This window comes from Clytia hemisphaerica, unplaced genomic scaffold (assembly GCF_902728285.1).
Source record: "Clytia hemisphaerica strain Z4C2 unplaced genomic scaffold, Clytia hemisphaerica genome assembly, whole genome shotgun sequence".
NCBI lineage: Eukaryota > Metazoa > Cnidaria > Hydrozoa > Leptothecata > Clytiidae > Clytia > Clytia hemisphaerica.
Window position 1 is genome coordinate 1,722,622 of NW_027103512.1, and position 26,027 is coordinate 1,748,648.

The 26,027-nt window shown below is 35.4% G+C and overlaps 1 protein-coding gene and 1 long non-coding RNA gene across 2 annotated transcripts in view; one reads left to right on the forward strand and one right to left on the reverse strand.

The window, feature by feature from the left end:
- LOC136799314 (uncharacterized) overlaps positions 1-26,027 on the forward strand; it is a 159,651-nt gene that overhangs the window by 119,839 nt on the left and 13,785 nt on the right. The window lies entirely within an intron of this gene.
- LOC136799310 (terminal nucleotidyltransferase 4A-like) lies at positions 631-18,920 on the reverse strand. The gene is made up of 10 exons (XM_067056017.1): positions 18,478-18,920; positions 14,330-14,453; positions 13,890-13,936; positions 13,541-13,661; positions 13,031-13,126; positions 11,547-11,687; positions 5,344-5,493; positions 4,310-4,376; positions 3,704-3,824; positions 631-2,146 (listed from the first exon to the last, which is right to left on the reverse strand). The coding sequence occupies exons 1-10, from the start codon at positions 18,810-18,812 to the stop codon at positions 1,027-1,029; spliced, it is 2,322 nt and encodes a 773-aa protein (XP_066912118.1). The 5' UTR covers positions 18,813-18,920; the 3' UTR covers positions 631-1,026.

The following is a 26,027-nucleotide window of genomic DNA, read 5'->3' on the forward strand; positions in this document are numbered from 1 at the left end:
AAAAGAAACAGATGAGTGTTCGATTTCAAAACGCTCTTAAAAATGTTCAAAAAGAACAATAAGATTAACAATTACATTTTCACTTGAGTTGAGAATTGAGAAATAAGTTTAACATTAGTCGGAATCGGAGGCCTCTTCGAATCCACCGGTAGGATATAAGGAGCAATCCGTCGATGGATGCCAGCAACCCAATTTGTTGACATGGGAACTCTTTTACACAACTGTGCTGGAGTCGTTGAGGAAAAGGGATAAGAAATAATAAATTTTCGTTTAGGACAATTGGAAAATAAATCTTTTCTAATAAAAATATGTATAAAATACTATAATCTTTTTTTCTGGTAGTAAAACAACGATATATGTTCTATTCAAAAAAACGTATTCGTAATACGTATACTGCGGATCATATCCAAGGGAAAGGGCGGAGAGGGTGGAGAGGGGCGGAACAAAGGCTCATCTCAGAAATATTTTGAAGGGATTGATATCAGGCATAGCACCTTCTAAAAATGGTGACAAATGTTCTAGAAGTCCATAATATTACACAGATGGCACTACGCTTAAGAAGATTGACCTGTTTGCAAGAAATCATTTCGACTTCTCTCCGTGACAAACTCCGATTGAAATCAAACAAACTTTTGAAGGATGATCTTATTAAGTAGTTGGTAGTTTAGTAAGTGCCACTTTGGGGATTAGCTTAAAGAGGGGTGGGTTTACACTGTTGTTGTTGTTGTAAAAATCAACAAAAAAATCATACAAAAAATAACAAAACTAACAACACTTAAGCTGGCAGCTGATCTCTATAATATTTATCGACCCAAGCGATCAAGAAAACTTTACTCTAGGGATATGCAATATTCAAGGTCTGGGCTTACACTTGTATCCAGTCCCTTATAGTTTGTATTTTATAATTCTGACAAAAGCAAAGGTCAAAGAAAGATGATAGATAATCCCCTTAGATCATGCTGTATACAGCGAGTCGTAAAAAAAAACAAAGCTATCTACATACCAAAATTTGAAACAAATAACCTATTATTCTCCATCCGAAGAAATTACTATGGCACTGTCTTTTAAGCTGTCTCTACGTTTCATATGTGACGCAACGGGCGAAGACTTTAACGGAACAGGTGCTACATATTTATGAATTGAACTGTCTTTGTTGATGAATTTGGACGAATCGAATCGTTCGACGGGCACACGGTATTCCTTCTCCGTTTTACGTTTACCATTACCGTTTGAGACCATAGTAGTGCCCGGATTCAAGCTCCGCAGTTCATCGGCTGTGTAATGTATCCGGGACTCAGTACCGGTTATCCGTGAAATTTGTTTAGAATAGTCCGTGGTGGTTTGTGGGACAGAAACGGCTGCAATTCCTGGAACAGCATTAGGAACACTAAAAGATCTGTTCGTTAATTTGGGGCTTGTTTTGGGTGAGTTTCGTTGCGAATTACGCGCACTGTTCGTATTTCGTTTGTTTGTATAATTCGTATTCGCTTTACTGTTGTTGCGGCGTTGTTGAGCCATTGACGTGATCAAGGAGCCGAACGCAAGGTTTGGAGGCATTGTTTTGATGGGACTTGATGGCGAAGGGGAGGGCGAAACAAACGATTGTTGAGTTAATGGGCGTGTTTGTTGGATGTAAGCTCCGTTATTTGCCGGCACGACGTAGTGGATTTGTTGGGTGACCGGGGGCGGGGGCGTTGTTACGATTTCTGGATTCTGTTGTGATGGTTGTTGGTTTAACTTTTGTGATTGTTGGAGGTTTGGTATTTGTTGTTGATTGAGATCTGTTGTGTCACTATTGCCGGTAGACCCTGCAGTTGGAATGATTATAGTCTGTTGAACGGTATTCGAGTCTCCGAAAAATCCATATGTCGTTGAGGGCGGGTAAGTTGAAAACGGTGACGTGATCATGTTAACCCGTGGCGAGAACGGTGAGGGCGGGGTAGGTAACAAAGGCGGTCGCCCGTTCGACGTGCTTATAAATTGGTTAGGGATCGCTATAGGATATATGGACTGCGGCGTGACGGGCGTGCTTGGAATATAGACGGGTGTTTTGGGTACGAAATCAAAAGATTTGTAGCTGGTGCGGATCCATTGTCGATATTCTTCAACCTCTCTGGCGACAGACACGATACGACTTAAATAGGTGCTGTGAGAGAAAAGTATGAAGGATTGGTGACAAGGCCTTTCAAATTATAATTATCGCTGACCAAAAGTAAAACCCTTAAACTCAATTTCGTTTACTTTAGGTGTACAAACTTTCGCGAGCAGAAACTTTCGCGATTTTCGCGAATTTTGGCCTTTTTCGCGAAAGTAAATGTCTTTAAAAATTCTAGGAAGGACCATTCGCGAAAGTTTATGCTCACGAAAAATTCTTGATAAAATAGAAAATCTGTAAAACTTCAAACTTTGAATAAAATGTAGCTTTTATGGCACTTTTTAGCCTGCTAAAAGACTAATTAGTCAAAGCATAGAGGTATAAAGAAAGACAGGAGATGAATTTGTCGGTAATTGGTCGTTAAAGTCTTTTGATTTCTTTTATATAATAAATCAAAAGAAATTCTAGGCTCGCCCGACGAAATACGACTTTTTAGTAGAACTCAAGTCTGTTCTGAACATTCTTACTATCAGCATCGAAGATTTCTAGCCTTCTAATATACGAGAATAAAATAAAATTTAGCTCCACGAAATAAGCTTGCGTTCAATTTTGGCATCCATTAAATTTTGTTTTGAAAAGATATTTTCTCTAGCCAGAAAATAAAAAGTTCTTTATAAGCACACACAATTTCAGGCCCAATTTGTAGACAAAAAGTCGCTGGAATATTTTGGAGGAAAGTAATAAACAATAGGGTTCACCTTGAAGAAAATGTTGATCGAAAAATCTTGTCATTTGATGAAGGATTGCAAAGTTTACAGGCCCTTTTTTAGTCCAAATATTTTCTTACACCAATGTCAGAAACAATGAATCTCGTCTCATCTTATTTCCAACACTTAAGTTAGCCAATAAGATTTCACCTATCAACAAGAGAGCTCATTAAAAATGCACGATATATGAGATTATGAGCATGCATACCTCGTAATTTTTTTAATCGTAGGGCGAGCATGGTTACAATAGCATACTTCTCCTGTTTCTTTATACCTCCATGGTCAAAGGACAAATGTTTCAAGCCAATCGAAGTAGTATTTGTTCTTCTAAGCCATATTTTTTTATGTAAAAAATCTCAATTTTACGTCTTGATTCGCGAAAGTTTATGCTCGCGAAAAATATTTTTTCGCTAAATTCGCGAAAGTAAATGTCGTCAATTTCGCGATTTTTCGTCCTCGCGAAAGATTCTGTTTGCGAAAGTTTGTACGCCTAAAGTACTCGATCAAATTTCTATAAAATGAAGAAATATGCGTTCACCGTGGATATTCCAGTTAAGGAAATTCCATTGTAATACAAACTACAGCCTTGTTTTCAGCGAAACGCTGAAATATTGTATTTTTAAACAAAAGGTAAAATCTTTATAATTAGTATGTTTTCTGTAGGGGATCGATATTTAAATTGTTAAGCTATATGCGAGATACAGTGAATTGATTGCTCCTGACAAGTCAACAGTTTCATTAATTTGACCCCCTCTTTTGTGGTACAAAAAAGAAACTCAACCACTATATTTCATTTATACTTAAAAAAATGAAAGACCTTCCTTCATATTATGGGTTGTACCTGTTTGGGTTGACCTTGAAGTAAGATTTGTTTCGGATTGCTCGGTCGATGATGTTGAAACCATATTCGAACGCATCCTTCACTCGTAAGATACCGTATGAACTTTTACCAATTTCACAAGCTGGAAATACACAAGAAAAAATTCAAAAGTTAAAAAAAAAACACCTCACAGCACTGTCATTGAGACCTTCTTCACACGCTACGGTTCCGAAACAGAATAAAGCCATTCTATTGGCTAATTAAATTCAAGTTTTACTTCTAGCCATTAAAATTGCCTTCATTTCGTTTCGATGCGAAAACGGAAGGTTGTCACGTGCGAACATGGTCTGAGTCTAAAGCACAAAGGGCTAGCTAGAGAAGAATCTTCTGACATCAAATCTAGAAGTTTTTGTTAGTGTTTGTTAACTTTTTATTAGTGTTGGGACTAGCCTCTTCAAGTTAGAATTTACTCGAACACATACTCCGGACTGTTTCAGGCTTACGCGATCGCTAGGTAAAACCTACATCATATACCTTAAGGCTTTAAAAAGGTCAAAGTTTTGATTTAATATATCAAATCTTAGTTTTGATTTGAGATGATCAGTAGAGGTTGAAGAATATACTCACAGTGAGTGATGGGATCTTCGATACACAATAGTGGTAAGAATGTGCCTTCACCTAACTCCTTTGCAAGCTGTCGAGAAAAAGAATAAACGAGATGAGATAGAGAATACACAATAGTGGTAAGAATGTTCCTTCACTAACTCCTTTGCAAGCTGTCGAGAAATAGAATAAACGAGATGAGAAAGGGAATACGGAGCGATGGCCAAGTGAGCTAAGGAGACAGGGCCAAAAATAAGGGGCTCACAGTTCGATTCCTCGTTCATACTTAACAGTTCGTCTGGTTCTTAGATAGTTCAATCGAAAGACTAACTGAAAGTAAAGTATCGGCTTTAACTATATAACTATTGAAAAACGGGTGGGAATGGAAATTTGTAAAGCCAGCCCAGGATGGTGGGGGTTTTTAATGGGGAGAAGGACCCTCGTAGTAGGCTTTCTGAGAAATACATGTTTTTTTATAAAAGCATAACACTTATAAGCATATTTCCTAAGCATAAAGCACATACACCAGTCTGAAATATTTTCAAAGTCGTCAATTCTTTTCTATTCAAAATGGTTTGGTAGTGGTCAAGTAAAAAAGACATTCCACGGCAAGCCACATTCCACTGCTTCAAAAAATCTAGACGTCTTTTGAATCGATTGTTTGCAAAATTTCTGAGATTTTACAAAAACATTGGGTCGGGTGAATTATGAGCATAATAACTCATAGGCTTGTAATAAGCGTATGCTATCCCTGGATGCTTTTAATGCTTGAGCATACACGAGCCTGGCCAAGGGGAAGACACTTTCTTATAAAAAATGCATGTAGCCCATAAATCCTAACTAAGGAGGTTTGACCTCAAGGGAATCTGAAAAATAATATGATGATTGAGACGAAGGTTGGTAATTGGCTTGCAAAGGGGTTTTTATGTCCGAGAACGCCACATTCAGCGGGAGATCTATGCCAGTGAAATCTTGAAAGGAAGTATTCAAAGGTTAGCCAACAACCCAAGGGTGCGAACTTCTAAAAAGGTATGAAGACAATTTCTGGAGATACTGACCATCTCTTTGTTGGCATAACAACCATCATCTTTGATTTTGACGGCAATGCGCTGGTAATTGAAATTCCTTCCGTACAATTCCAGAAATTCCATCAACAATACACCCAAGTTGACGTTTTTCGTTTTTCGGACGTCCACTTTTCGATGGCGCTAGATGTGGAAAATAAAAATAAACAGAAATGAAGATTCTTATTTATTATCGAACAGAAATGAATTTGAATATTGGGTGTGGATAATATAACATTTTTTCGAAAATCTTCCCCACGAACATTGTGACTTCAACCATCCCCCTGAAAACAACAGGTCCAACCAACCGGACCCCCTGACAAGCATTAGTTGACCTTGGACATTCAAAATCACCCCCAAACAGAGTAAATTTGCTCTCGGACAGGGCATATTTTGTAGACTTTCCACTATCCCTGGACGATTTATCCTCCACTCCCAATGTATGTACATTGTCTGGAAGAGACCAATCTATAGGAGCACTCTCGTGAAAAATGTAATATGAACTTGCATAAGTAATAAAGTAACTTCAATTTAGTTGAGCTATTCGAATGTTAAAAATAGTTTACACCCCGGGTAGAAAATGTCCCTCATATGAAGTTTTAGTGGGAATTTCCTTGGTTTGTTTTACAGCCAGTTTAAAAATGCCAAGCACAAATCCTTCTTGTAAATTCATTACGTGTCCCCTAAAAAGCTGAACGCCGCTAAAAGTTGATATAGTAGGGGGAATTTTGTTCGATTTTTTGAAATCGCTCGATTGTTTTGTTAGAAGCACTTGTTACACATTTTTGGAAACTTCAATCTTAGAGAAATCGAAATTACGATGTTTCCAATTTTTTTTCGGACACTTTGGTGTGAGTTTCGGACAAATATGACGGTCTCAGGCAAAAATCATAGGGTTAAAAATTAATGAAAATTTTAGCTTGAGAAAACGGAGAGATATTGAGCTTCAAAAAGCGCAAAAACTGGACAAAACAGCTGTTTCTGGCTGAAAAACACGGTTTTCAGTAAGTAAGTAAGTAAGTAAATCATTTATTTGTCAACGAAAGCGAGACTAGCGACCACACTCATAGACATAATGCTAAACTAAGGAGGTGGCCGCACGATATAATTACAACAACAAGTGAAAAAAATACTAAGTTTATAAAACGATCATACTAGGGTAATAAAGTGAAATAATTTTCGTTTTTTAATTTCGTTTTTAATAAAAACAGAAAAAAAAAAAAAGGAAAATGTTAAAATTTAAAATCAAACTCGAAAAAAAAAAAAAAAAAAAAAAAAAACACAAATCAAGTGTACGACGAGAGGAAATATAATTTGCTTAAATCTTTAAGACGATCCAATGCTAGTGTAGACAAATCATCGAGAGAAACGAAATTTTGAAGTTCATTCCAAACCAAGATGGATTGGTATAGAATTGAATAGTTACCATAAGTCACTGTTTTTACTTCGGGTATTTTTAGAAGTCCAGACTTACAACGAATTACTTCATGACGGTCAGTATCATTAAGACGTTTGTATTCAAGAGTTTGTAAAAGAGGAAGAGGTAATTTTCGATTCAAAAGTTTGAAAAGAAAGAGGATATTAAGGTATTTGACAAAGTCAAAAAATTGAAGAAGTTTAAATTCTAAAAACAGAGGAAAAGTATGTGCACGAAAGTCAGAGAAAGACATGATTCTGAGAGCTTGTTTTTGAAGAATAAGAACTCGACGGGCGTGGATTGTTTGGCGTTGCCCCCAAATCTGGGCTGCATAAGAGGCGTGACATTGGAAAAGGGAAAAATATAATGATGCTAGTGTTTTCTTGTCGACATAATGCCGAAGTTTACTTAGAGCTCCATTAGCTCGCTTCAATTTATTGCAGACAAAATCAATGTGGTGTTTCCAGTTCAGATGTTCATCGATGTAAACACCAAGATACTTTACAATCTTGCTGGGTCTAAGCCGATGTCCGTTGATTTTGATTTTCAAATCATAATCGATCTTCTTTCGGACAGGACGAAACAACAAAAGCTCAGTTTTACTAGTGTTGAGAGAGATTTTATTTGCTTTAAGCCAATTCATAAGAAGCTTTAGATCGATATTGGCTTGCTTAGCGATCGGTTTCAAGGATTCGTTCTCAAAAAAAAGCATAGTGTCATCAGCAAACAAATTGACCAAAGCATATCGAAGTGCAATATGGAGATCATTCACATAAAGGAGAAAAAGAAGTGGGCCTAAAACAGAGCCTTGAGGGACACCATGTTTCATATTTTTAGAAGTAGAAATTTTACCAGAGACTGAAACAAACTGTGATCTATCAGTAAGAAATGATCGAAACCAACCAAGAGCTTTTCCACGAACCCCGTAAAAATCTAGCTTTGATAGTAGGATAGAATGGTCGACGGTATCGAATGCCTTTTGTAAATCGATGAAAATAGAGCATCCATACTTACCTTCATCCAAAGCATTTGATATTTTGTTGATAGCATAGAGAAGGGCTGTTTCAGTCGAGTGGTTTGATCGAAATCCAAACTGTAATGGGTAGATCGAGTTTGATTGGTCGAGAAAGTTCGTCAGTCGTGAATGCATGAGTTTTTGGAAGATTTTGTCAATGTTAGAAAGAAGAGAAATTGGCCTATAGTTCTCAGCATCGAATGGAGAACCTTTGTTTTTGAAGACAGGGATGACTTTCGCTTCTTTCAGCTGACTTGGAAAGATACCAGTAAAGAAAGAAAGATTAATAATATCAGTGAAGATAGAAGAAAGCGTGTCCAAGTTGGAAGAAATAATTCGATACGGGATGCTGTTTGGACCAGTTGCCTTATTTTCACTGAGAGACATGAGAGTTTTGATGACTTCTGGTTTTGAAGCTGGAGCAATGAAAAAGTCATTAGCATTTCGATTTTCGTTCTTTAGCCACTCTGAGAAATGATGACGCGTAAAAGGAATTTTTGAACGAACTTCACCTGCAATGGTTGAAAAGAAATCGTTGAAAGCTTTAGATACTTCTTCAGGGTTGGAAGATAAAGAATCATTGATGTTAAGAGAAATAGAGTTTGAAGAAGAAGGAGAAGATATAATCTCTCTGACGCCTTGCCAAAGTTTTCGAAGATTGTCTGAGTTTTGAAAAAAGTAGCGAGAATAATGGAGTTTTTTACTAGCACGGATAAGAGATACAATGCGATTTCGGTAAAATTTGTATCTGTCACGAAGAAATTTCTTAAGATCGGGTGAAGAATCAGGAACTTTCAAATAGTCGTCTTTGAGGCTATCTCTGATGTTCATCGAGACAAGAATGCCTTTGGTGATCCAGGGTTTGAGAAGGAGGTTAGCTTGACGTCTGGTCAACTGTTTCAGAGGAACATGCTTATCATACAAAGAAGAAAAACGAGTCAAAAAAGAATCAAAAGATAAGTCAACATCCCCCCTTTCAGTTTTAAGAAGATCTTTCCAATCAACGCTGTCGAATTCATCTTTGAAAGTAGCCTCATCAAATTTGGACCAATCTCGACGAAAAGGAAGTTCAGATTTGTAACCAGAATCACAGTCAGTATTAAGAATTAGAAATTGAGGAAGATGGTCAGATATAGCAACAGTTAGATTTCCAGAAGTTGATGAACAGTTAAAAGGAGAAGTAAGAATGTTATCGATAAGAGTACTGGAGGTATCAGTGATCCGTGTTGGCAAGGTAATAGTTGGAAGAATCTGATAAGCACCAAGAATATCAAGAAATTTAGAGTGAGAGATTACAGAGTCACAAGTCAAAAGATCTATGTTGAAATCGCCTAATAAAATAAGATTTTTGTTTTCTTGGCAGGCTTTCTTCAGCAAAGGAGATATAAAATTTTTATTAAAAAGATCAACGTCAAGGTCTGGATGTTTGTAGATGCAACCAACGATATGGTTTTTCCTATTTTTTAAGACGATTTCAGCAAAAGTTGACTCAAGATTACCACAGGCTGAGTGCACTATCTTTGAAAGATCTGTGCGAGGTTTGCTTTTGAGAGAGTTAGAAATAAAGAGAGCAGTTCCCCCAACTGATGAGACGGCTGGGGTATCAAAGGATTTAAAGCCGTTGATAGAAAGTTCAGTGTTTTCGATAGAAGATTTGAGTCTGGTTTCACTGATACCGAGAATGCTAAAATTATGATTGAGATTATGAAGTAAAGTAGTAAGATTGTCATGATGTTTTTCTAAAGAACAGATGTTGAGATGAAAGCAAGAAAATTTTGTTTTTTAAGAGGAAGAGAAGCAAATTCTTGAGTACTATAGTATTTGCAGTCGAAATGATTAACGTGATCATCATAAGTAATATTATCAAGTTGATCGTCGATTTGTGAATCAAAATTAGAAAAAGAATTCGAGATAGAATTTAGATGTTTAAAATAATTTTTTAAGTGACTTATGTCTTTACCAATGGGTAATTTTTCATCGGATTCAAGATTAGGTAGAGCATCATGCCTACAAAGTTTACAGAGCCAAATGTTTTTTATGTATTTTGGTTCAACGCCTAAGCACTTTGCATGGGATCGTCTTTCACACTTGGGACAAAAATGAAAGGTTTTAGAAGTAATTTTTTTCGAGCAAACAGAGCAATCATCGTTTGTCATTACTGGAAAATCAGTGTGCAAAAGAGAATGTTTCTCGAGCCAAAGTATAATAAAAAACAGAGCATTCAAAAACTAAGATATAAATAAGAAACGCTACAGAATGAAAAAAAATTATTTAGAAACAAAGAGATCTTTATGATCAGGAAAGAATTCAATTAAATCATTTAAATGTGTTACTTTCAAGACTTCATCTGTGTCATCATTAAATCTCAAGTTAATAGAACCATTAAACACCCAAAACGATTCAATAGCATTACGACCATACAACGCTTTAACTCTTCCCCAGAGAAATCTGTAGTAACTGCAAAGGTTATTATTAATGTAAATTTTATTTGTCAAATCTGCTTTTTCAAATACCTCACGTTTACTGAAGTCTTTGCCTTTTTTGATTAACTTTTCTGCAAGTTTTCTGTTTACAAATCTCACTATTGTGCGCTTTGGACCTTTTTGATTTTTTCTTTGGAACAGGCGATGACAAGCTTCGATTTCGTTGGGAGGAATATCAATGTTGACGGCTTTAGCTATTTCGATCACTTTCGATTCTAACTCGTTTTGTTTGACAGAGTCAGGGATACCCGCAATTTCGATATTATTCCTTCTTATGTATTGTTGAAGTTCACTGTTTTGTCTCTCTACTGTGCTAACGTCGTCCAAATCAACCTTTCCTTTCCCAACTTGATCCAGTTCAGTTCTCAAATCGTCAATAATTTTGCTTTTCGAAGAAAGTTCCTGCTTAAGTTCGTCCAGTTCTCTTCTCATCTCCAAGTTTTGATTTTGGAGCTTGATTGTAATATCTTCTTTTACACTCTCTATCTTTGATGCAATGTCATACTTTATAACCCTCATTTCGTAAAAGATCATTTCAAGTGTAACCCCCTCGATAGGTTCCTCCTCGAATGATTTATGAAGATTATAAGGTTGAGAAAAAGAATAAGATACATCACCACCAGGACTTGTCACAAAGTCTTTATCTGTGTCTTTTGTTTGAAGAGAGTCTTTTTCTTGGTGTGGTGAGGTGTCTTGAGTGTCTTTTTGTGTTGGAGAATCTTGTGTGGTAGTGTATAAAGGTATATCTTGAAGTACTTCTTCGATGTTCTTTTGCTGCTTTCTTGTTGTCACATTGATTGTAAAAAAATGGCTCGAGAAACAAAACGCCTACTTTTTACGCGCCAAAAATTTTTGACACGTCTGCACTCTACGGATGTCAGATGATGAATAATTTTCAAGGGTTAATATCTCGAGTTAGGTACAGAAATCACCTATACTTGCAATATATCTCTAATACTAATTTTTTGAGAGCTTTCCAAAAATATACAACAGGTCTCCGTTTTCTCAAGCTAAAATTTTCATTCATTTTTAACCCTATGATTTTTGCCTGAGACCATCATATTTGTCCGAAAATCACACCAAAGTGTCCAAAAAAAAATTGGAAACATTGTAATTTCGATTTCTCTAAGGTTGAAGTTTCCAAAAATGTATAACAAGTGCTTTTAAAAAAAAGGAGCGATTTTACAAAATGCCCTCTACTGATAGGCTTATTACTTCAAAGACTTAAAATGGCAGGCAGGTGATGCCAGGTCCCAATCAAATTTCAAAATACCATATGTACCTGTAGAAAGCTTATAGTGAGTAACATCAAACAGTAGGAGCTGATTCCACCGGTGAATACTTCGTTCAAATCTCTTTGCACCAAGAAATGCTTGATGATTAAGAACAATGATGGAAGAATCCTGAACTCTTCAATGTATTTCTATTAAATGAAATTAAAAAACAATAGTCAGATTCATACAATTTTCTATGTTTGCAGACTTTTGCAGTTTTTCTAACTTGACGTAAGTAAGAAGCACCCAATCTCGGTCATTTACATAATTGATTGATGATAACTATACCATCATTCAGGTGTGCAAAGAGGATCGAGGTTTGGCTATTTGATTTAATCGTTTGAGTGTAATTTACTTTAGGTCCAAAAAGTTGGGTTACAGTTACATTACCTGGTAGCCCCCTAGGAGAATACGACTCTATGCCAAGTAACAGGGGCACTGAATTAGTAAGTTAAAGGATTTCAGGACATTCAGGGATATTGCCTATCTTTACAGTACCTTAAGGGAAGAGATTTTGGCGGGAATTTAATTTGGCGAGTGGCTGAAAAAGTTTTTTCAAAGGGAATTTAATTTGGTAGATCAGCGAAAAGATAATTTTGACAGGAATTTAATTTGGCAGATGACGGATTTTTAGATCCAAAATCAGGGTGAAAACATGGATATTGCATTTTTTAGACGGTAAATTGTGAAAATTTTAACATAAAATATAAAAAACAATACAATTTGGCGGATGGCCGAAATAATTAAATTTGACGGGATCTTTTAATTTGGCAGATTTCAGACAAATCGGTCAAATTTTCTTCCCTTTAAAAGGTACTCCAAAATCGCAACAGTCGAAAGGAATTACACAAAAGTAATCGTCTCGTTTAAAGGGTTTGAGCATTCTCATATATCCACTATATTGTGCTAGAATGATCCTCTTGTTTAAAAGGGTTCGAACATTCCCATTAATAGCCAGACGATCTCAATCGAACGGAATCGACGATCGAACCAATCGAACGAAATCGAACGCAATCGATCGATTGAAATTCGATTGTCAAACGCAATCGAATCTCAATCGAACGTCAAAATTCTGGGTAATATTCGATTGGTTCGATTGTTGTTCGACTGGTTCAATCGTCGATTCCGTTCGATTGAGATCGTCTGGCTTTATTCTTGCAGCTTCCCAACATCCAAACTCTCAAACATCACAAGCCAAATGAAATTACTTTCGATTTCCCGTAGAAATTATGCGATGAACAATCTGGGGGTCAATGAATCGACGATCGAACGCAATCGAACGCAATCGAACATCAATCGAACGCAATCGAACATCAATTGAATCTGAAAATTGCGGTAATATTCGATTGAGATTCGATTGCGTTCAACAATCGAATTTCAATCGGTCGATTACGTTCGATTTGGTTCGACTGGTTCGATCGTCGATTCCGTTCGATTGAGATCGTCTGGTAATAGTTAGCAGGGAACAAAACAAAGTGAAACACATTTTTACTTTAATGAGTTCAGCACTTTTGATAGAACTTTCGACATTGAAGCTGATGTCTACCCGAATTTTGCTCTTCTTGTCTGTCAATTTGATGATTGGGACCTGCAAACATAAAAGAAAGTGACATATTATAGAAAAAGAAAAAGATTTCAAAAACTTAAAAAAACTAGGTGGGAATAATTTGTTTTGCAGCTGTTTGCAGTGACAATTTTTGGTAGAATTGACTAAAAAAGTGTCAAAATCAGTTATCTCCAAAACTAAGTTCCCTTATTAAGAAGATAAGAAAAATAGTCAAAAGCTTGAAGGTGCAGTTTAATCCAATGAAGATAAAATTAACTGTATCAGAGAAACTAATGAATGATAATCAAAATCAAAAAACGAAATTTTTACGCAGTTCATAAACAATTTTTTGGGATTGTGTAAAACTATAAAGGGTTTCAGAGATTTACGAATTACCAAATCATGTAAAACCTTTATTAGACAGATATAAAAATATAAAATCATTGCTGGTCTTACTGATGCTTTATCGAGAACTTTGATTGTCTCTTCATCTGCAAAGCCATGGTTGACCAGTTCCTTTTTCAATGTATTCAAAGGTAACTTCTCCCATTTCCCAAACACTGCCAAATCTATATCACTGTTAAGACAAAAACGAATAAGGTGCAATACAAAATAGGTATATCTGGGTATATGGGTACAGAAACTAGTTGCTTGCGAAAATATTTTGTCTCCCTAATGCACAATTCAAAAATCTGTTAAAGAAGGTTTCTAATCTACAAAAGTCACCACGTCAATCAATCAATCAATCAATCAATCAATCAATCAATCAATCAATCAATCAATCAATCAATCAATCAATGCTTACCTTGTGGGAAGGTAAAGCTTTGTTCTGAAACTACCAAACACTTCAACCTTAAACGAGAAGAATGAATGAAATACATTTTGCGAGCTTCAAGTAAAAATATGTTTTATAATATACCAGTGTATCTATGATATCAAAATAAAATCATTTCAACATATAAACTGAAATAAACTATTGCATATGAATCAAATTTGCAAAACAGCTTTAATTGTAAGAATTCCATAAGAGTCCCACTGTGATCCAAAATTCTCTTCTCATGACAACACCCAATTCATCCAATTTCTGACACTATAAACCCCATGAGCAGAATTATTTATTCAAGGTTATGAGAAATGGAATTTCCTACTTGCAATGATGTTCAATATTCCAATAAGTCAGGTAGATTGTGAAGACAATCAAGACTCTGTCTGAAAGTCCTGTATCATTTTTCTTAAGAATAATACCTTTGCGGAGGGCCAGATGTGAACAATCAAAGCAGAGATTCTATCCACAACATTTTGTCTCATCTTTTCTTCCTCTATAGTGGGTTTCATGTATTTGTGAAAGTCGCTGATTTCCAAATGAAGTCTAAAAATATAACAGAAAAGAGAATATTGTTAAAATTGTATGTGAGTGTGGGCTGAGTTCAAAATGCTTGAGCGAGACTATGTTGACATATTGATTATATTTGAGATTTGATATTTTGACTCCTTCATAGTCTTGGTTGGAATGAAGCAAGTGGCTGAGCCAAGCTGCATTCATAAGTAGAAAATTTCAATTAAGACAAGTTCATAATATTTAAACAATATATCAAAATCATTATTCTAAACGAAAACACACAATTCTTGCGAAACTGTCAGGTAAATCTTGTTTTGACTTCTTTTGTCAATCTTTCTAGTAATACTATATAATGACAAGATATGTGTTGACCTAGGAAACTGCCTAACTTTCCAAAGCTTATCTTGCAACAAAAAAACATGTTTTAAGGCCTGAAATAGCACACATTCAGGGAATGAATATAATATGATTTTGTACTTTATTGGCTGTGTTCTTTCTACACTTACACCTGGATTGTTTTAGTTGTTTGGAAGAAACACGCGTATATGATGAGCCTGACTGACTGAAACTACAACTACATAAATTATTATGAAAGGTGAACGTCAATTTCGACCAATGGAATTGCTTCTTTTTTCATCCAACCAATGACCTTACAAAAACATTAAAAGTTTTCGCTCATTTCGCACAAAAGTGGAGAGATAGCGGCAAGAGAAAACACTTCTTTTTGCTTTGGAAAGGTTATAAACTCTGGTTGATTTCAAGGTTTTCTCTAATCTTCCCTCATCTATATATTAATAGCCGTAGTCTGTATGTCTGTTTGTTTTTTGTGTGTCACTTTCGTTTTCGCAAGCAATATATTTTTTTGTTCTCGATAAGTTTGTTTTGATTGACAGATCGGATAGAGCCTGGTTTAGACTTTATTTGTCCTTTGTTTTGAAATTTAAGGCCCATCTACATTTAGTAATTTTTTTTCTGCCCAGACATGCCCGACGCTGTTTTTCTTTTCTTTTGTTTTAAATGTTTTCGAATGTATTTAACGATCGTATTTATTAATGACAATTATTTTCAAAACAAAACAAAATCCTTTTATAGGAAAGAACATTTCAAATGTAAAATCATAACATAAAAATCAAAACATAAAAATAAAAAAGTTGTCGAACAACAACAGCATTCAAAGGGCGATAAAAAGCAAGAGAAAGAAATAGTCCACCTCTTTCTTCATATAAAAACATTTGAGTTGTCGTTACTGTTAAAAAGTGTGTACATACGACATTTTGCATATCTAAATTCGAAAAGTTAGATATGACAAGGGTTAAAAAAAGCAATTTAGTTTTGTCTTATTATTTTTTTTAAATCTGATAAAAACATAGTTGGACTATTCTTTGTGGCCTTCTTTCTCGCTTTTTCCTGGACAGCATATTTAACGCAAGTGAAGCGAGACAAAAAATCTACTTTTGTTTTTTAAAAACAAAAAATTAAGTCACGGGGACAGTACACAATCCAAATATGGTTAAAAGATAAGCTACCCAGGGGAGGGCTAGAGTCAAACCTTGACGATTTTGTATGCAGACTTTGAGATTTCTTTTTTATATTTGATCGTACTTTTAAACCACTTTCAACATCCAAAGGACTTTTAGTGCGTTCAGCTACAGCTTAACCGGCATGCGACGCCGGGTACCGGCTAGTTTATTTTAATTATAGACTTCTTCAATGGGGAGGATGAGCCTTCGACAAAAAAGCACATTTGAAAACTTTTTTTCACATAGTTTAATTGTTTTTATATAAAAGATTCATCATAGCTCTTATATTATAACAAATTCAGTGAACTAGACCCCTTTGAAGTTTGCCATGATGGGCCAAAATATCTCAAATTTTAGTAATTTTTTGAGCAATGTTAAGAAAATTTTTAAATCAAGATAAAAAAAAAATAATGGTAGGAGATTACATAGGTTTCTCTTTTGATCCTAAGAAACCAGGTGGTTGTCTTTCAGGAACAGAAGAGTTGGAGGTCAGACAATGTTGGGATTTCTAGGAAAATTGGGCTAAAATTGGTACTCTTTTGAGACCTTATTGGCTTTTCGGGCCTCTAGGGGCCAGTAGGGCCGGAATTTTTTATTGCAATCGCTTTAAATGGATAGACCAGGGACTGAACTACCAGAAATTATTATTTTGAGCAGTAACAAACTCCCCTGGGACAGGTCAGCTACCATTTTGAAAATTTTGATTTTTTTTGAAAATTGTATAGTTTACTGGCCATAGTTTCAGAATCACCAAAAATCAATTCCTTATTTGGATTTGAGAAAGCATGGTTCTATATCAAAAAACTCTATCGTGGGCTCAGTGCAAGATTGCTGCCTCATCTTTATTCGCCTGCGCGAAAACGCAAGCTAATCATTTTTTCTCGCGCGTTTAAGGGGAGAAGGAAAGTGATCGATAGTCTTTGAAGGAAAAACGTCAGAAACAAACCCAAAGACCAAAAGATGTATTTTGTCGTTGAGAATTGATCCTGTGAAGATGAAAAAATTTCTGCTATGCGTTTTTTTTCAGAATGCTGAAAAACTCTAATTTCGGTCTTCCTTAAGTTAAGGTAAAGAGGTTGCAAGATTTGGGTTAGCGAGGCAAAAATTGCTAAAAAACTGGTAAAATCGTAATCCTCAAAAATCAAAGTTTCAACCTTACTGATGTATGAGTATTTCACTAATGGTTATGAGAAATTATGCCACTTATTTCCCATCCAGAACGCCTGTGCGTAGTTTTTACACAAACGCTTGATTGAAAGTATATAAGATCTATTTTAAAATCTGGATTTAAAAAAATGCAGTCCTCAAACGGTACTAATCAATAAATTTGATTATCGAAGTAATAAATTATCATTACCCCCCTATTTCCCCGCAATTTTGTGTGCCTTTGTCCCAAGTTTCCTAAAGTAGCTCATATTGTGCGTTCTGATTGGTTGGAGAGAACGAAAGTGTTAGGTATTCATCCAATTAGATTCGCGTAACACAAAAGCAAAAGTGAAAGTAAAGGCGGAAATATATTCTTTTTTCGACGTTATTTGCATATATTAGAACAGAAAGTAACGCCAATTTGTCAAAGATTTGTTTAAAATCACCTTATTTTTTGTTGAGTATTGCAAAAATACACATTTCAACATTAATCTTAAAAAATTTCTTTTATTGTTAATTATTCCTGGGGCTCAGCGCCGAAAGGAAAATAAGCGGGCGGAACCGCCCTCGTAGTTTAATCCCGGGATTGAAAAAACCTGGAGAAAACCTTTTCCATACATATAATGTAGCTAAGGAATTTTAAAACACGTTATTTAAAAGTGAAACAAGATGGCGGAGAAGTAGTGATTGGAGTTTTTTGTAATTAGACATCATGACAAAGGTTTGTTATATTTTAGCATAACAAAGACAAACTCAGGAGGTAAGGTAAATTGCGTTTTGACTACTTTTAACCTATTTTCTAAGAAAAGAATATCTTCAAACTTGACTTAGCATATAAACAAGGCCTTAAAAATCGAAGCACTCTCTTGGGAATTGAATGACAAAATTGGGTTGGTTAATATTCTGGCTGCTGCATGTCCGCAATCAATCATTTTGTTTCATTTTAAAGTTTTCAAGTTTTAAAATTAATAATTGTCTTGGGAACTTGAACTTGATTCAGGTAACTCTCAGCCTTGTTGTTGCAAATACATCCTGTAGATGACTGATGTTGTTTTTTTCTGAAAGCTTGATTTCCTAGTGTGACTAACTGAATGTGGGTGAAGTAAACAAAAACTTAAGCAAATGTTGATGGAGAAAAGGCTTAGCTACCGAAAAAAATTTCCGACATTATTGCGACTGGGACAACAACGAACAGAACATATTATTGATGGTCCCCTTAGCATAATATTAATAGAAAAAAAGTTAGAAGAGTTCAAAGTTCATGGGAAAATGTAACATTTGGTTTGATGTCAACAAAAGTTGGTTGCGTGACTTCTAGAATCGCTAAATATGAAGAAGCCATAATCATTAGAGACATGTTAAACACAATAAAAATTAAATTTTCTTACCCAACAGGATCTTCTGGATAGTGATCATGAGTTTTCCAGGGAATGAAAAGTTCATCTGCAACAGCTTCTTTTGGAGCTTGCTTTTCTTTTTTAATTTTTGGAGCTTCATCATTTTCCTCAATTTGATTTTCCTTTTTTGAAGAGCCTAGTGGAATGAAATCGTCAGCAGGAGCAGGCTTGCTTCTTGGTTTTGGAACATTTGAAAGTTGAATGTGACCTCCTGTTGCTTGCTGTTGAACAACGGAACCCATTGTTGTTTGCATTATCAACTGCCAAGTTCGAAATGCTGGCCCCTCATGTTCAGGCAATCTTTCAAAGCGTGGATCAACAGCCATAATTCAAAAACTCGCTTTATTTCCAGGATACAAAAAACTATTATCTTAAAAAAAATCACTGATTAAATTTTGTCAGTTTGTTTTTTGCGTGCCACTTCGTCCTTCCACTTCCACGGTTTATGATAGGTGAGCGCTTGAAGTATGGAATTTAGTTTTTGGGCGTAGTGATTTACGGGCGTCTACGCCTCGAGTAAGCCCGGCTAATAAAATCAGCGGAAAGTGTGGAGGTGTGTCGGAACTGTCGGAATTCCACATTTTAATCGATGCGAGCGGAAACTTTTTAGTGAGTTTTCTGACTTTTCACTTTTTCACTTTCACTTTATTTCAATTTATCTATCACAATCACAGATGAAGAATGGACTTTAACATGGCAAGACATCCTAACAGAAATGGGTTTTTTTTCTTTACTTTATCAAGTTACAAAAATTTAGGGATGGCTCTCACTGTGCAGTCTGTGACTTGGTTTTTAATTTTATGTTTTTTTAGTCTTAGTCCAGTAGGGCAGGGCAGGGCAGGGCGGTTTAGTCTCTATTATCTATCTATCTATTATGGTTGAGTTACAGGAGGCTATAGGAGCCCGATCTCGCAACTATAGATGCTTTGAGTGAGCATCCCGTCAGCACCTTGAACTGACTACCCAATAGACCTTTTCGCCTTTCCATCCACCATCTTGAATTGTATGCAAAAATAGAGGAACGAAAAAGCCGTGGTTGGATTTAGTTGGAAAATATGCAAAACATATGCAAGATTACACAAAGATTAAAAAGACTATATTATAATCATTAGAACAATAAAAGATGGAATTTCTAATCAAAAAGAAATATTTACAGAACAACAAAAGCCTTTTAGAAATTTGTTCTTATAAAGACATTGCCAGTCAGGAACAATGTCTTACTTAGGACATCATGTCTTACCGCAGGATCGTCTAATATCGACATACGTCTTCTAATCTCGACATAGATGTAGGCTGGTCTTCGAAATAAAAAATCAAACATAAACAAATACATACCAAAGTTATCAATCAATCACTAAATTGTACTCTCTCTCTATCACGTCACAGATTGTTAATATAATATGAGAAATGTCAACTGTTATTACTTATATTTGAAAAGAACACTTTAACGATGTAGTAATCACTAAAAAACTACCGTAGAGTCGTTTAATCTCGACATACGTCTTGCAATCTCGACATAGCTGTAGGCTGGTCTTCGAAATAAAAAATCAAACATAAACAAATACATACCAAAGTTATCAATCAATCACTAAAATGTACTCTCTCTCTATCACGTCACAGATTGTTAATATAATATGAGAAATGTGAAGTGTTATTACTTATACTTATATTTGAAAAGAAAACTTTAACGATGTAGTAATCGCTAAAAACTAATTAGCATGCTTTCAACGAAGATGTCTAAATCACAACAACACAACAATTTGCACGCGAGGAATTTTTTAGTAGACATTTTTACCGTGAACCGAAAATAATAAAAAGAACCCGGTTTCCTTTTGAATTTAATGTGACCGCCATACTGGCCATCACGGCGTGCGGCCTGTTAGCGCCTAGAGCGTGTGTTTTTATATATAAGGAAGGGGAAACCAGGCTAAGCGCGCGAATTATTTTTATCACGTGACTTGAAGCGTAATAAAGTTGTAAAATTTTAATGATGGACACGAGAAAATTACGAGGAAGTTTGCATGCGTTTCGTGTGTTGTGTAAAACTGCTTATAATTTGGCTGTCTTTTTAATTGAAAGGATTGCAATGTTTACTGAACTTCTAGTTTGATGGATGAACTTGTTCGATAAGAATGATACCAAGAATTTCATTCAAGGTTTGTTTTGATTATTTTACAGATCCGGTGTCGAGATTGCAAGACGTATGTCGAGATTAAACGACTCTACGGTAATTAGCATGCTTTCAACGAAGATGTCCAAATCACAACAACATTTTGCACGCGAGGAATTTTTTAGTAGACCTTTTTACCGTGAACCGAAAATAATTAAAAGAACCCGGTTTCCTTATGAATTTGAAAAGGGACCGGGTGTGCTAGGTGCGGCGCCTAGAAGTTTAACGCGGCCTCCTAGCGCCTAGAGCGTGTGCTTGCAATAAATAATAAGGAAATGGAAACCAGGTTGACTAAGCGTGCGAATTATTTTTATCACGTGACTTGAAGCGTAATAAAGTTGTAAAATTTTAATGATGGACACGAGAAAGTCACGAGGAAGTTTGCATGCGTTTCGTGTGTTGTGTGAAACTGCTTATAATTTGGCTGTTTTTTTTAATTGAAAGGATTGCAATGTTTACTGAACTTCTAGTTTGATGGATAAACTTGTTCGATAAGAATGATACCAAGAATTTCATTCAAGGTTTGTTTTGATTATTTTACAGATCCGGTGTCGAGATTGGAAGACGTATGTCGAGATTAGACCAACTTACGGTACTTTGGACATATGTACTAACTAGGAAATAAAAAATGTCCTTACTAGGCCTTTGTCCTAGTTAGGCCATTGTCCTAACTAAGACATTGTTCCTGACTGATTGCATATTCTGTTTTCATGCCATTAAAGAATTCCACCAAGACGGAGTACACACATCAAACTTTCAAAACACGCAAACTGCTGAAAGCAGTAATTATGACGTCACACATTCAGCGGGTTTAGATCAATGTTTTGATTTGATCGTCTGACGGTTCTATTCCCATGAGAATAATTTACCGTCAGCCGAATAAGGAATATTTCTGTCCTTCGCAGGTGATTTTTCAGCTTGAGTTTATGTCTAATGGTTATGGTTTTTTGAAGTGCTTGTTCAAAGAGATGAGTGAATTTGATTATTTCTAGTTTTCAAAAGAAGCAAATTTAATCTTTCTTCTACAAGATTATACTTTAATATAATGCCAATTATGCATGTAAAATTTACATTAATACTTTCTTTTTGCATATGTTTTGCATACTTTCTAAGGTAATTTCACCACGGCAATTCGGCCACCATAATTTTTGCATACAATTCAATATGGCGGATGGAAAGGCCAAAAGGTCTATTCCCCTCACTTGGCAGTCTAAACTTAAACTCCTATATCAGGATTAGAAACTAGGCTAGTCTTACCTCTATTATCTTTTACTTTACAACAATACAATGCTCTGACAAGTTGACACAACACAATGTGTACATTGACAAGTAATCCCTTAGAGAAGTTTATAGAAATATCTGCAACAAAAAGGAAAGTGGACTCTTCTACTGATTGTTTTTCCCAGCCCTCCTTCGCAGCTGTTTATCAAATTTCTACCAATGAGGTTGTTGCATTTCAAACGGACCTTCTTTTTGGCACCTGTGGCCTTTCAGTGCCTTGCACGAGGGGCGGCTGTAAAATCCCACCCTTTATATATTTGTTTCAATCCATGATCCAGGCTTAGGTTTTTTTCTCATCTTCAATTTACTGAAGAAAGCGGGAATTTGATGCGAGAGTTAGATTGTCAACAAAGTGCCGTAAAAATTCATTGAATAAAAGAAGAACTTAAAATATTAGATATTTTCAATTTGAAGAATAGATGCAAAAAAGTGAAACATAGAAAAGTTTCATTTTTTATTGCATTACCTAATCGAAATGGGGGATTTGGAAAATTTTCTATGTTTAGTTTTGCAAAAACCCCTGTAACTATGGGCGAGCACCCCATTGCTAAGATGTTGGCTTGAAATTGAAAATGAAACCACTCAAAATGAAAGTAAAATCGGCCCGTATATACTTGAAATCCCGTAATCTTGATATACGAGTTTAAGTCTATACTGCATGGCATGGTTTGACCCGGGCGAAGGTTTGTTCACTTGGGTGAATTGCAAAAAAATAGTACAATGTCCCATCCGCAACAAAAGCTCCATTTATGCTTACAAGTCAAGATCTGGGAACTAGAGGACCCCCATTTTTGTTTTGTTGTGACATACCGTGAGATTGGGTAACTTGCATCAGTGGAAATGAAAGACCTGACTGGTCATTAAATGCAAAGTTAAATCAAAACAAAAATGGTAGAGTAGAGCTGCGAGCGGAGCTGCGTAGTTGTATTTTAATGACCTGCCAGGTCTTTCATTTGAGGGCTATGCATGTTAGCCTCCACTGATGCAATTTACCCAATCTCACGGTATTAAATGGTTTCTTGCATTATAAAGACATTTATTGCCTTTAAATAATCTATTTTGATTTTTTTAACTGGTAAAAACTAATACGGTCCAAAAATTTGTCCCGTCCACAATAGCACAAAAGTCTTAATTTCTCTTTTTTTGAGACAACTTTATTGTTCTAACTGTATCAAGCCAATGAGCTATAGGGAACCACATGCTTTTTGCAGCAATATCATTTTTCTTGACTTTACATGTACTAGCTACGAGTGAAAAACTTTTTGTCCTGTCCGCAACAAAGTGTCCCGTCCAAACATTTTTCTCAAGATTGGGGCTTTAACAAAAAAATTCTATAAAAATCCAAGGAAGGCTATTTAGTAGAGTTCACAAAAATGTGAATTTCTCAGAAATTGCATTTGCCAAAGTTGAGTTATGGTTCCTCAAAAAGTGCCTGATACGGACGGGACACTGCGTGACATTGTATATTGCAATTCACCCACTTGCCAAGTGAACCGTTGTGAGTAGGTATCGAACTTTGGTCACCTGCACAGGAATCAAGGTTGATGTCCACTATACCACAACGCCAACGCCACAAAGTCAAGACACTAAAGTTTGAGTTTGAAGTGTTTATTTTTTATAAGAAAACTACAAACTTGATTTTCTAGTTTAATGGAATCATAACTACACTCTAAGTCTTTCAAAACCTGCAAAGGTTTGCATCTAAATATACTTCAGTTGGTCTAGATTGATCTATACAAATATTACTGATTGAAGTGTCCCGTTATTATACCCTAAAATGGGAAAAAAGCAGGGGGGGTCAACATCCAGATACCAGACCCATAGCCGGGTGGTGGTGTCTTTTTTTCCTTTAAAAGTCTGAAAAGTCAAGTTGGTATTGATGGGGGTGGGTCCCCCTTTTTTTAGAAAAAAAGAGTTATCCTCAGTTGGTATTGATACCAAAATAGGGGGTGGGTACCCCTTTTTTTAAATAATATGATTCAGAAAGTTGGTATCCATATCAAAATGACAGCAAAACTTTCCTAATTTTTGCACTTTATAGCTAGAAAATACCCCGGGGTACATATCAGTCTAAACAGGTTACAATTGGATTTGTTTTAGCTTTTGAGTATAATGACTGTAAATGAGTAATAAGTATAAATGACTTTGAAGTTTGTTTATTTTGGACTGTTTCGATATTTTCAAGATTTATTTTTGATCAAGCCTGAAGCAAAAACATTTTTTCTGTGATAGCATTTGGTAACGAGTGGATCTATTCTGTTCTAAAATTATGTACTAATAATAACTTCTCCTAGTTTTTGCACATCAATTATATTCAGATAATATTGATTCAGATTGATTTTTCTAGCTTCATTGGGTTTGTTTTTATTATATCGTTAGTTTTCAGTCATTTCCTATTTTAGCATATGACATTTTTTGTGTTGTGTTGAAGAGTATTTCAAAAGTGAGTTTTTTTTTAAGTTTCTCTTAGTACCCTGTTTGTGTGGGAGGGGGTGGGTTCCCTTTAAACAGCTTTAAACTCAAATTTGTCAGATTGGTATTGGTACTACAATCAGTGCCTTAACGTATTGGCACTTTTGGCTAATTTAACATTTTTCGAAAATTGAAGTTCTAGCGAGAATGTCAATTTCGGGCCTTCAACTTGATTTCAACGTTTATTTCGATCTGGGAGGGATTTATTGGTTTATAGGCTATATTTCAAGCCCTACTGAACCATTTTTGAACCACTTTCCTTTTTGCTGCAGATTTCTATAAAAACTTCTCTCAGGGATTACTTGTCAATGTACATGTACACATTTGTTGTGTCAACTTGTCAGCATTGTATTGTTGTAAAGGAAAAGATAAAAGAGATAAGACTAGCCTAGTTTCTAATCCTGATATAGGAGTTAAGTTTTGACTGAATGTATCGACTACCAACAAAACTTTATTTACAAGCAGGAATATTTAACCAATCGACGTTTGATAGCTTGAACGGTAAACTTGATTTTCTTTATGATGAACCATATAGATGAACCCATAGTCTGCGACCGGGTCAGAAAAAGTTTTTTTTACCCGCCCGGTTTCCGGAAACACTACATTTTTTTATTTTTGCCAAAAAATATACAAAGTACACATGTTAATGTTGAATAAAAATATCTCACTTTTAAACAGCTCCCTGGCAAAGGACATTTTAGCAGGCTAGCTCTAAACCTCTAAAACAACATCTGATAACATGAAAACCAGAATATGGTTTTTCAATGGGAATCAAAACTATAAAAAAATATAAAATGCACTTATAAACATCAATTTGTCAGATCTAACAAAATTAATAACAGCACTGTCATCATTGACAATCAAACAAACGATATTCTGTCAAGGTCCTTGTAAACATTCCAACAACTTTTAGTGAAATGATCTGCCACGGCTATGTCTACCGTTTTAGCGCGCGGTTCGAGGATTTTAATCTGTCAATCATATTCTCATATTCTTTTTTTGCAAACTTCAAAAAACTGATTTTTGTCCCGCTTTTGCGGGACTTTAGCTAAGTGCTTGTGTGCAGCATAGGGTACAAAGTCCAAATATATGTTTCCCTTAATTTTTGTATGAAGAGTTAGGTCTCCTGGCACGAAAATAACTATTTCACAATCGCTTTATCATATCTCGACTTATCAACATTACCTTGGATATGATTACAAGAATTGGTGAAAATAGCATCAATGGGATTATATTTTATAAATATTGGAATATTTTTATCCCCTTCTTTGTATATTTGATAAAAACGAAGTCACTATCTTCGATCTCTAAAACAGCTCTCTTGGAGCACCTAATGTTTTTAAAACATGTCAATCGCACTGTCAGCATCTTATTGAGCATGAAAAAACATCTTGTTGTAATTTGATGTACACATCTCACATTTTGTGATGACATCATTATTTATACAATTTCAGTGTTCCTTTGTTAATATTTGGGGCTGACATTTTTTTATCAATGAAATTGGACCAGCAATTTTATTTTATTTTATTTCACAATATATTTCGAATCCTTGGATTCATCTTCAGGTTCTAAAATAAAATATTAAAAACAGTTAATAAAACCATTTAGTAAAATTATT